General features: G+C 41.4%; 2 protein-coding genes across 12 annotated transcripts in view; both read right to left on the bottom strand.

Annotated features, from left to right (window-relative positions):
- The window catches only part of grb10b (growth factor receptor-bound protein 10b), a 95002-nt gene extending 94428 nt beyond the window's left edge, over positions 1-574 (bottom strand). Inside the window, exon 1 of one of the 2 annotated variants that reach the window (XM_080897211.1) lies at positions 142-574. The gene's annotated coding sequence lies outside the window, so the exon portion shown is untranslated. The remainder of the gene's footprint in view (positions 1-141) is intronic. The other variant, XM_080897210.1, reaches the window with a different exon arrangement.
- Positions 575-4351: 3777 nt separating this feature from the next.
- The window catches only part of cobl (cordon-bleu WH2 repeat protein), a 66274-nt gene continuing 58176 nt past the window's right edge, over positions 4352-12449 (bottom strand). For all 10 annotated transcript variants that reach the window (XM_080897198.1, XM_080897205.1, XM_080897207.1 and 7 more), the window contains 8 exons: positions 11744-12056; positions 10555-10673; positions 10101-10292; positions 8440-10010; positions 8168-8353; positions 7928-8044; positions 6628-6930; positions 4352-6140 (listed from right to left, as the gene is read on the bottom strand). In XM_080897198.1, coding sequence (XP_080753324.1) covers positions 6057-6140; positions 6628-6930; positions 7928-8044; positions 8168-8353; positions 8440-10010; positions 10101-10292; positions 10555-10673; positions 11744-12056 — 2885 coding nt within the window. In that variant the 3' untranslated portion in view covers positions 4352-6056. The remainder of the gene's footprint in view (positions 6141-6627; positions 6931-7927; positions 8045-8167; positions 8354-8439; positions 10011-10100; positions 10293-10554; positions 10674-11743; positions 12057-12449) is intronic.

Raw genomic sequence — 12449 nt, 5'->3', positions numbered from 1 at the left:
GTTGTCAAAGAGAGAGGCAGGTCCCGCACATGTCCCGAACATTCATAATGGCTTGTGTCATCGTTAAACTTTTACTACACGTCCACAATGAGCACTCTTCTGACACGCACGAGAAGCATGCTCTCGGAAACATGCACCCACCTTACAGCGAAAGCACCTCGGGCAGGCTGCGACCCTCACACGCGGACGGACACGGAGAGCCGGGGCAGGCTGGAGATGAAGGGACTGACGACAGCGTTGGATCAGGACACGCTGGTGAGCATTCCGGAGTGAACCGCTAGAGACAGAGGAGGAGAGGAGAACGCAAAAACAGTGACTGTAAAGACTGCAGGGCACTCGTCATCTCATGCGGCTAGGGGAGGACTCTCTCTCTCTAACACACGCGCACGCTTACAAACACACCCTCGCAAACGACGCCTCCCATTTATATTAGACCACGCCCACTAGAGAGACCCGATTAATGCGGCGTTCAGGTCTAAGTGGGGGAGGGCGTGTTCAGAGGGTTCCCGTGGTTTCTGGAGATGTATGTTACACTAGAACTTGGCGTTCAGTTCTTGCTGTCAGGGAGCACACGGAGGGGATTATAGAGCCGGAAATGCTATGTGCGGACATAACGTCATGCTGTCGGGGTAGCTCGTTTTCTTGTGTTTGGGGACTCTAACGTTTGTGCCCTTTAATGAATGAAAATAAAAGACAAAAACAGAGTTTCTGTAATTCCAACGAGCCTGAAAGTCAATATTTAACATGAGCACCTTTATTCTTTAAGCAAACCTGAACTATCTCTCTTTTTCCTGTAATTTCTTTAAGTAGCATTCATGAATAGTTGTATGGGCTTCTTGAAGGATATTCAAAGCTCTTCTTTGGATGTTGGCTGCCTTTTGGTCTGGTCTCCATGAAGATGATTCCACATGATATATTGAGATCTGGGTGCTGGGGAGGCCAATCCATGACAAGAACTTTTAGTCCAGTTCTTGTGTGATTTGGCATACCTCAGCCTTTTCTCTCTGCTTCTTGACAGACACCCTTCTGCTGAGACCAGTACCGATAAGGCGTCAGTGAAGAGTAAATGGATCACCTGTAGGGCCTGTGTCAGATCTTTGCTTAAGCTTTTTGTTTTGTTTTGTTTGTTTGTTTTTTTAAAAAGGACATGATTTTCAGATACTGTTCATCTGCTGTAGATAATTTTTTTGGCCGCTTGTGCTTTTGTCCTCCACTTGCAGAACACACTGCACACCATGCTGTGATATACCAATTTTTCTGCTAATAGCTAGAATCACCTTGTTGGTGCCTGTCAAACTGTGCTATATTTAGCATTTTCTGTAGATTCAATTAAAGAAATATGAAGAAATACCTAAAGATAAAGTTCAAAATTGATTATGTGCTAAGTTGTCTTATATATAGATACAACACTGGTTCGTTCCTTGGATTAAGTGCCTTTTTATGCTTTAATGATTCCTCGGTTAGTTTTAAGTGGCTTGACCAAAAAAGAATCCTTTGAAAAAGATCAGTTGAGTTAAAAAGCAGTCAATGTCCAAAGAAAAACTGTCAAAGACCCTTAGAAAGGGGCTGCAGCTGCAGTAATGCAGACGCTGCACCGGTCCGTCGTGGTGAAGAGGGAGCTGAGTGTAAAAGCGAAGCTCTCAATTTACCGGTTGATCTACGTCCCTACCCTCACCTATGGCCACGAGCTGTGGGTAGTGACCGAAAGAACGAGATCACGGATACAAGCGGCAGAAATAAGCTTCCTCCGAAGGGTGGCTGGCCTCTCCCTTAGAGATAGGGTGAGAAGTTCGGCCATCCGGGAAGGGCTCAGAGTAGAGCCGCTGCTGCTCCACATTGAAAGGAGCCAGCTGAGGTGGTTCGGGAATCTGACAAGGATGCCCCCTGGGCGCCTCCTGGGTGAGGTGTTCCAGGCATGTCCCACTGGGAGGAGGCCCCGGGGCAGACCCAGGACACGCTGGAGAGATTATATCTCTCGGCTGGCCTGGGAACGCCTTGGTGTTCCCGCGGATAAGCTGGAGGAGGTGGCTGGGGAGAGGGAGGTCTGGGCCTCTTTGCTTAGGCTGCTGCCCCTGCGACCCGGCCTCGGATAAAGCGGATGAAGATGGATGGATCGATGGATGGATGGACCCTTAGAAAGCTGAAACTGAAGCCTGGGCTATTGCTCTAAATCCCTTAAAAATACAAGAATACAAGTCTAGCTTTTTAGAAGCAAAACATAAAGAAATGAAATAAAAGAAGCAGTACAGCATGTCAGTGTTAGGCCTACAGATTAAAGTCTAAAATTACTTGTCAGGACTGAAATAGTGAACCATGGTGGCTGCATGTAAAGAGTGCTATTAAAGTGATACACCTGCAGCCTAAAGCTAAGGACTCCGCTTTTAATTAGAGCCATGCTCTGACAAGCACAATCTGAAACAAAAACACCAGTAGCTGGAAGGTATGTAAATTGCACAACTGAGGGTCAGATCTCATTCTAAGTTATCTCTCAGCACTGGTGTGTTTTCACCCCTCTGAGTTTCCCCATATTGCATAAGAGCTTCTCATGTTTATGTTATTGAAAGCAACGTCAGTGTTGCAAACGTAGCTTGTGTGTTTTTGTAATGTAGGCTGTTAACTACTTTAAAACATACACACACTTTTTAGGCAGACTGTAATGCATCAAAGAGAACAACTTGAAACGAGTGCCCCACCCCTTCTGTCTCCACCAGGAATTAACCAGTGTTCAGTTCATTTTTATGCATACATAAAGCTTGAATAGCTTCATAAGTGATGGGAAAACCCCATAAGAGTCTGAACTGCAAGAACTCGTCAGTCCTGAGCTGTTTGCATATGCCAGGACTTAAAGAATAGACACTGTGAAGCCACCCAGTCACACACACTTACACACGCTGACATACAAGCATGCAACAAAGCATTCGCTTTATGTCTGTCATTTGAGAAAAAAGTAAACACACAGTGTGCTGATTTTACGTCATCAGACATTCAGCTTCACACAGGCCTTTTGTTTAAATGATTGATCAGATACATAGTAGACTAGCCAACACTGGAAAACAAAAAGAGCGCAACCCCTGCTGATAGTCAGCGTGTCCATCACTCATAAGTCGCCGAGTCGAAACTAACAAAGCTGGGTAATATACACCCAGGCAATTAGTGAAGCGTTTATTAAAGTTTCTTACATGATTATGGATGGGCCACTATGGAGGGACATAAGGCCATGGTTAGTACTTATTAGCTATTTATTTTATTATTTTAAACTTATTGTGCTGTCTTTGATCCCTTTTCCATTAGTGAACATGGAGGCTGTCAGAAATCTAACCCTTAACAGGCTCAGGCCTACATGTTACCATTAATATGTAATGGTTAACAAACACAAACCCGGCAATGAGGAATAAAATCAAGAACCAGAGTCAAACCTGAATGACTATATTTTTGTTTGATTATGTGGCGTAACCTTCTGGTAATTCTTGATTTGGAGGTTGTTTACGTTGGTAGGCTGGTTAAAATGGTTTGGAACGGCAACAAAGGCACAAGCCCGAATACACGTACATGCTCAGAACAAAAATATCACCCGCAGTAACCCACCCACTGACACACAGACATCCACCCACTCAAACACACCCTTTCACATATTTGTAAGGAGGATTAGAATGGTTGTAGAGCGAGCATGAATGCGAACCCACTAAAGAGTCTGTGGTCCCAGCAGGAATTTACTGCTCTCTCTCTTGGCCAAGCTCACCCTTCTGCACTCTGATATTTTTTTCTCCGCCGTGAAAGTTTCAATTAACCTGTCTGTCTGGGAACACCTTGAGAGAAGGCATTTAAAAAGCCTCAGTGTTCAAATTCTGCTAGCTTTTACACGACACTTGTGGCGAACCAGGATGTGCGTGCACAAAATATGCATTTCTAGTTCAATTTGGAATAAAATCTGGATGTTTGCATCATTCATTTGCATCTGAGGGGTGGGGGGAGTGAAGCGGCACAAAGTCTAATGTTTCAGGATTCAGGAATACAGGAAAGGTTCAAGTTCTTTGAGAGTAATTTTGTGTGACCACATAGTGATGAGTCACAGCCATGAGCTGCTGCCCGGAATAGTAGCTCATCTGTGGCGTGGCAGAGCGGTTACAATATGTTTCATAAGGACTGCAGGATAGCCACAGTCTTCCAGCGAACCACAGTGCTGGGAATGGCACAGACACATCGGGAGGTGGGGTGGGATGCTTTCCAGGGCAAGGTTCATGCTGCCATCTGCTAAACCTAACATCTGTCTAATTGCTATTTGAGAGGTGGGGCACATATTTTCATTTATATAATCAAAACAAAAGACAGTAGCAGGTAAATTTTTGCTTGATTACAAAATGTATTTATTGAATCAAAAAAAAAGGTAAACAAAATTAACCTTCTCCATAAAACAATGTGCACTTTAAACATAAAAAGCAATAGCTTATAAAAACGTTCACTCAGTAAGTGGAATAAAGCAAATCTATCGCAATGATTTACAAGATATACACTTCGGTAGGCTTTTATTTTGTAGCTCCCTCCCCTCCCAAAATTAAGTTAAAGTTTACCTCTGAAGTTATAGAATTTTGCATCATGCATGAAGTAAACACAAATTAAAGTTAGTGTCTATAAAACTAGTTAACCCCCTTTACTCAAAGACTCGAAATACACAGCAGCAAACATTTTACCTGAATATGGAGCGTAAGCTTTTCTTCATTCTAACGATGATCCAGCATGGACTTTAATCGTATCTAATACAAACTATTTAATGGCTCTCACTCATAGCTATGACCCACTAAACCTCCCCTACATAGCAGAAAGAAATGCAATAATGCTTAAATTATGACATAAGCTTTACTAAAGCTGGTTTTAGATTATCTTATCGATTTAATACACTAATCTCTTTGCTTTTTGTGAAACCGTTCTTATGGTTTTTAATGAAAATGCTTCAAAATGTTGAAATGTCAAAAAAAAACAAAAACTATTTCAGCTACAGTATGTACAGTATGTATTTATAGCAAATGTTAAGGCTATGCTTATCATGTTTTCCACCGTGAGTCAGAAATATCACAACATAGCATCTACAGATTTTTAACAGCAGCACAAATGAAGGTTAGAAGCTTAAACAGGAGCACAGTGCACTAACAGGCACCAGCCAGTTGTTACAATATGACTCCTTAGAGTCTGAACTGTGGAAGTTGGCATTACGGACGAGATCTCCATAAAATAATACACTTAAAGCACTGCTCACGGACCTACTGTTTTCTTAAATATACAAAAAAAATTGTTTTAAATAATGTTAATTGTTACAATAAAATAGGAAGTAGTCCAGAATCTGATCAAACTTATTGCACCTCACATCGATTTTTTTTAAACAAACAATATGTGCATAACACTGACTTAGCATTAGGCATATAAGGCATTTGAAACCTACAGTGGTAAAGGCAAATGGAAATGATCACAACACAAAATGATATGAAAGTCTCATATACTATTACATTTTGCTTTCATTGGCACAGATTTATGTCAATGCTCTAGTTGCGCCTTGTGAATTCAAGGGTGGATGGCAGCGGATGTATTTACGAACAGCAATATGTTACAAAGGTGGAAAGGAACATTTCCCAGCAAGCTACTGTTTGTCAAAGCGGAACATAAACTGCAAACCTTTCACCTATCGCACCCTTTGTTAGACAGATTTTGCAGGTGTTTGGCTACTAACACAGTGAGGTTCTTCTTGCTAGAAGAAATGTTTAAATCCTTCCTCATTCATAAGTAATTACATCCCCGCTTTGCTGTTCCTTTTAGAACTACACCAATGTACGAATGAGGCCCAATATTAGTAGTAAGAGGTGTGAATCTTATTCTGAATTATTTATTTTTACTTGATTTTTCACAATTTCTGCAGTGCAAAAAAATATATCAGACAGCATTCACTGAAAATGCAACTCAAACTGTTTTTCCCCAAACACCTGCTGTAAAAGCACTATGGCAAAACACAGAAACTAAGACTACACTTAATCTATTATTTCTTGTTGTGGTGATGCCGGCTCCCCCTCTTACTGCTCAGGGATTGTTGAGGAGCTCGCTTGGATCGTTCCCAGTTTGCCGTTCACTTGAACCGTCTTCTTGGGAACTGCGACCTAGTTGAAAGAAATTGAACATGTCATTTTATTTCTCCACTGTGATAATGACAGGAGCAACAGTTTGAGGCAACACAACAACATGTGATCGGGAGTTCTTTGATTTTTCGCCCTCTTGATGCTATTCAGTCGCTACCATTGTTCCTTTCTGGTATAAACAGGGCAAAAATAACAATTCAAAAGTTTCAGAAGTCTTATTTTTCCATAGCTGCTGACCTAAAATTGAACTTTATCCCCTCGAAAATACTCATGGAGCAGTACAGTATGGCTGTCAGATTTATCTTTGTACGTGTTACAATCTGCAACTCATTTCCAGTTTCCTGGCTACTAGACCGCAGGAGATCTTTGTAGTGCCGGTGATGTCTTCCAGCAAGGGAAGCTGTGTGAAACCAGACCAAAGATGTTTTTCACGAAACTGCTGCTAATATAAAGCAAACAAAGGTTGTTCATAGTTGTAAACTTCTCTATATATTTTTAATAGTTTTACCTTTTTGAGCCTCTCAGCCGCAGATCCAGAGCGGATCGCCTCCAGCATAGCCTCCCTGGCTAGAGCAGGGTTCCTGGGGGCGTTCGCATTCGAATGTGGCACAGAGCTAGTTTTACCCTGGGGCAAGACAGGGGCAGGAGGTGGCGGTGCAATCATCGGTGGTGGTGGAGGTGGTGGGTGCGTAAAGAGAGGAGAGGTGCAGGTCAAATTCTCGGGGGAAGAGGGAGAGCTTGGACTGCTTCTCTCTTCTTCAGATGCCAACTTTCTGAATTTCTCAAGCTCATGGGCAGCTACAGATTTGACCTGTCACACAGAGCGGTGAGACAATGGTAACTGTAGACATGTAACCATATGGAAGGACAGCTGCTCCCATATGAGTCTCTGACACACACTCCTGATACACCTGATGCATAGCTAGAAAGACAAACAAAGCCTTTTCTATTTTCTTGTTAGAGACATTCAAATTTATATGAGCACTCATTACTTATTTTATAACTCCATTTAATATACATATTCAGTCTGTTTACCCTCCTTTTCAAAGAAGTACAACAGTTTTGTTTTCCGACTAAGTCATACAGCATTCCAGAGATTCCAGATCTGGCAGGGAACCTCCAGAATAGAGCCACAGATGTTTCAGCAGCAGTAGCACATTTTCTGCCTCTTTCATTCCACTCTGGTACGCAAATGTGAGCAAACCACAGAACGCTTTCCAAAAGGGTGGATGAAAATAGACACATGTGCTAGCATAACCTGCATTGCAGTGTAAGCTGCTAATGAACTAATAACACGAGACAAAGTGTTTAGCATTTACATTCTAATTTAAGCTCTTCTTGACTGTAAATGTAACGGGTACACATGCTCGTACTGTGCAAAACCATATGCGTACAACATAAAATGATATTATCAGCTTTGCTATGTATTACATTTGGCATAGCAACATGCTCACAACAACAGTTCAAACATGCTGATGTTTATTAAGTACATACAGGATATTTGACCTGCAAATGGCACTCAGAAATCACAGGGTATAGATAATATTAGGAGTTATGCTCTGCGGATATTAAATAACTGTATACTGGATACATTTTAATCTGCATCCAAATGGTGAGAAGCATTGTAACTACATGCTAAAAAGAACAGCATTTTATATATTTATAAGGAAGTGTTTTTTTATACATGCATAAATGTTAAAATAATAACTCATACTTGTATGTTTTAGATCACATCCCTCTTACTTCCACCCTGGATATCAGCATATAGAGATCAATGATACTTCTTAGCTGTTAGGATAATATTTTACCTTCTTCAGCCTGCCGGTGTTATTCTGGGCTCTAATGGCAGCCAAAAGAGCAGACCTCTCATTCTCCTCTTCAACATAAGGCCCTTTCTTTAAGGAGCTGGGGCCAGAAGTTGATATCTAACAAGGCAATAAAAAAGGAGAAAATCAGCCAACATTATTACCTAGCTTGTTTAGATGAACATATGAAACCAGATAGATGGGCAAAACGCTATCCTACAAATCATTTTATCTTGAGCTCACTTTCTTCAGCCTGTCTTTGCCTCCACCTGTCTGGATTGCCTCCATCAGACTGCTGTGCAGAGACGTCTCTTTCTCAACAGATTTATGGATCACTGGTCTGAACTTTTTAATTGGCCCAAACACCGTCACACTGCTGTCTGACACTGTTTCAGGCAGTTGAGATTTTGAAGCTGTCTCCTCTGAGTTCTGTGAATTATAAAAACAATTATTTATAGTATATTTTCAAGATTCGTATGTTGTAATATTAACAGTATAATCCAGGTTTTACTTACGTTTGTCTGTCCTTGAGATATGGTCTTTGGGGCTGTTGGTGGTTTGATATATGAGTTTAGGGCATAGCTTTTTGCTGGGCTCGGACCTCCAAGCTGATGTTTGACATTATCTTGGTCATTGGCAGTTACTTTTATGTTGGTGGATCCACTCAACTCAGCGTGATTATTCTTGGCTGGTTTGGTTTCCAACATATCAGAACTTCTTTTGGTGGCTACAACACCATTTTCAAATCCACCCCTGTTTGCTTCTCTAAAATCTTTCTGTTGATCTGACATATACTCTGGGTAGCTTGTAGATCTTTGAGGACCAGGATACCTGACTGCAGAATTAGAGCTATTCTCCTTATTCTCTAACAAAGACGACAGGGAAGATTGTCGCGGATTAACTTGCATCGATCGACCTGATTTCTGGAGGTCAGTAGTCGGTGTCTTCAGGGAAGCAGAGCATTCAGGGCTGTTAGGGACATAGCTGGGTTTCGCTAAGGTCTTTGGGGGGTGTTTAGCGATGGCAGACGCTACATATTGGCTTGAGGTTCGCCTGGGCGGTCTGAGGAAGGACAAGTCTGGAAGTATTGAAGGAGGAATGGTAGGTTTGTCAGCTGGGGGCTGAACATTTTTGGGTACTGAACTTTTGCTCCCCACCTCAACACAGCCTTTGTCTGGAACTTTGACATTCCTTATAGGCTCTTTAGTTTCTTCTTTCACCACCTCTTTAGGTTGGATTCTCTCTGGAGGTTTAGAAACTGTACTCTGTGTTGATTTCAGGTACTCTGTGTTACTGGTCTTCAGTGTAGTTTCTGTGACTGCTGTAGAAGCACTTTTCAGTTTGTTTTTGCTCTCCTCAGCTTTATCTTTGCTGGGGTTCACAGGAGTGTCTTGTCTTTCATTTGAGCTCCAAAAAGCTTTGGCCTTCCCAAGAAGAGGAGAACCCTCATCAGAATTGATCTGTGACTCTGAAGACCTACTGACATTATTCCTGGAGATACCCTCTTTCACCATGTTTCCCTGATCGTCGATCTTAATGGCACCAATGGTAAATCGAACACCTGACTGTTCTTTAGCAGTGTTTATAACAGAGGGCTTGGGAGGGATCACAGTGAAGGTTTTCATACCAAATCGTGATGTGACGTTGCGAGTAATTTTATTATGTGAAGTAGGGAAAACCCTATGCGTCTGTTCATCTTTTTCCATAGATACTGGTTTCTGACTTGCTGGTGGAAAATCCGGTTTCTTCTTCTCAAAAGACTCAGCATTATATCTCACAGGGTCAGGCAGTATCTCAGCGCTCTCCATGTTTTCGTGCACGTCATCATTAGATTTAACAGCCGATATTTGCTTATCTCCTTTCACGCTGTTGCTATTGACGAGATTCATCTCTTTAATTTTTTTCTCCTTTATCTTTTTTTCCTTTCTGTCACACACAGACTTGCTCTCCGCTGGTTTAGTGTACTGCTCAGATTGAGACAAACCCTTAGTATTTGTATGGTTTCTTTTATTATTGACTGCTTCTGTATAAGCATTGTTGTTTTTGTTCTCGGGCTCCATTCTGGACTTGTGACAAAAGCCATGTTCTGTGATAAGATAAGGGAAGAAAAATTGTAGTAAACATAATACAGAAAAGCAAACCATTTTAAATCTGATGCACTGGTTGTTTTTCCTACCTTTGCTGCCAGCTGACTCCTTCCTGGTAAATGACTTCACCTCATGTTCAATAATATTATGATCATAGTCCTCCAGTACTTCATCTATGGCTGTAACTGGCACATCCAAGTCCACTACAGACACTGGAACCTCATTACTGTCACTAGACATGGTATAAGGAGCCTCTTTTGCTGAGACTACATCTTCATGGTCTGCAAAAGAGTGACAGATCCAGGTCTTAATAGGTAATCCACTTAGTGTGGAAAAGTCGCTTCATGTGGAGTATCATGAAGTGTTGTGTTTTATGTTATATAGAACATTTACAGGATTACTTCAGTTGATCCAGCTACAGTAGTGTTATGATGATCAACAGGTTAAACCCTTTAGGAATTGTTTTTCAATTTCAGTGCTGGATGTATACATCTCAGTGAAGACATTTCTATTCAGTGTAGCTTATATTTTTGCCCCTTTTACCTGCAAGGTCTGCTTCAAAATCAGCCAAAGTCTGATGGAGCTCGGCTGCGAGCTTTGGATCATCTTCAAAGTTGTTTTTCAAAATCACTGACTGCGACTGAGGGCTGATGTCTTTGTGCCTGAGAAGGGTACATAAAAAGAAGTCATCATCATGTATATTACATACACATGTAAATATAATCACGTAGAGACCCTTATCGTTTATAAAAAAAAGTCACTACTGAAAAGACTATATAGTAAAACCCATTACTTTAGTGATGCTGTTATATTCAGCACCCTTTGCTTAAGTAATCTGCCTAAGAAATCAAAAGGGTAAAGGCAGTTCAGAAGTAGAGGAAAGAAAAATATGTGTAGACTTTAAGTGTTTAAAGTCACATTTTATTTTCACTGGAGTCTGCTGGCTTTGAAACACGCAGCTGTTAAGATATTAATACCACAGTTCAAACTTCCTGCACTCTCTTCAGTGGTTCAACAGAGAATTCTCATGGGTTAGTGGCATATTAGCCATAACAAATTGCATCAAGAAGGCCAACCCAAATAGAATTTATCTTCTAAGAGACTTGGACGGGTCCTCTTTTCCTCAATAATTCTGAGAAAACTGGGTTATAGTGGTTTCCTGGAATAATGAAGAGCTGGCAACATCAGGCCAGAACCTGGATTCATAAAATTTCTCTGAGTAGGGGCATCAATCCAAGATCCCTGGTCTGGGTAAATGAGCGTATGCTTTTCAAAACAACTTAAAATGTGAAAAGGGATCTGGAGCAGCATTGATTTTTCACAGACCTTTGATTAAGGGCCTAAAACCATAACTATAAAAGCCCAGAATGCAAAGCTGACTCAAATATACTATGGTAGGAACTGCTCTTGATTTTTACTGCTGGCTCAATAACAAATATCAACTTTGTTAAAATCAAGTTGGATAAAACTGTGACAGTTTGTTGTAATAGCAGTTAGGCTAGCTTAAATGGACAGCTCAGTGGATTAGAGAAGATGAGCTAATATTGACAATAAGATTAGTAAGTATGGGAAAGAAGTCAGGTCGATAAATGAAGTAAATGCAGATTTCTTAATTAGTCCCACCATCTTGAATATAACTTTAGTCAAATTCTTTATATGCAAATATGAGAAATAATTTTGTTGTGAGTCTCATTTAAACTGCCCAACCCACTTTCTTGGTTCCGTTTTCTACCTGTGTACTGATCCCCAGGTGGCACATCCCTCATCGCTCTCACTGGAACTATCTCGCACTGGCCCCGCCGGTTTCCACCCACTACTTCCATCCAGAGACACGCTCCCATCGGGGGAAGTGGGTTGGGTGTCAGAGGGAGAACTGATCATGCCCGAGTCCTCGCCCTCTGCCATACCTTCAGAGGCAGCGTAACCCTGGTCATGCAGGCTGCTGCCGGCACTGCTGCTGCCCAAAGACAGAGTCTCGGCCAGAGGTGCTTCAGTTTCTGGTTTCTGGTCACTGACTGCAGAGTTCTGAACAGAATGGAGCCAAGCTGGGAGAGAACAGAAAATCTTAGCACTGGGACTGACTGTTATCGCAGTCAAGAAATATTAGATTACAGAACAGTAAGGCCACAAGTGTTTTAATTAGGAAGTGCATTATAGTTTCTCTGATCAACAAAACTTAGAAGATTAATGATGGCTAAAACCTTCTAAGTGAGAGGAATAAAAACAAGAACAAAAAAAAGCACAAGCTACAGAACAGGCATGAAGATCAAGAGACGGTAAACATGGAGGGAAAAAAACCGGGTAAGTATTTAGTTTAGTTTCAAGATTTCATTCTGACATCAAACACACACCCAGACACACCCACACACAGATACACATGCACCCAAGCCAAAAAACATAAGCCAAATATGTTAAAAGCAAGACTGAAGAACCACCAC

This window comes from Rhamphochromis sp. 'chilingali' (genome assembly GCF_963969265.1).
Source record: "Rhamphochromis sp. 'chilingali' genome assembly, chromosome: 11".
Taxonomy (NCBI): Eukaryota; Metazoa; Chordata; class Actinopteri; order Cichliformes; family Cichlidae; genus Rhamphochromis; species Rhamphochromis sp. 'chilingali'.
This window is presented reverse-complemented; position numbering and strand designations above follow the sequence as displayed.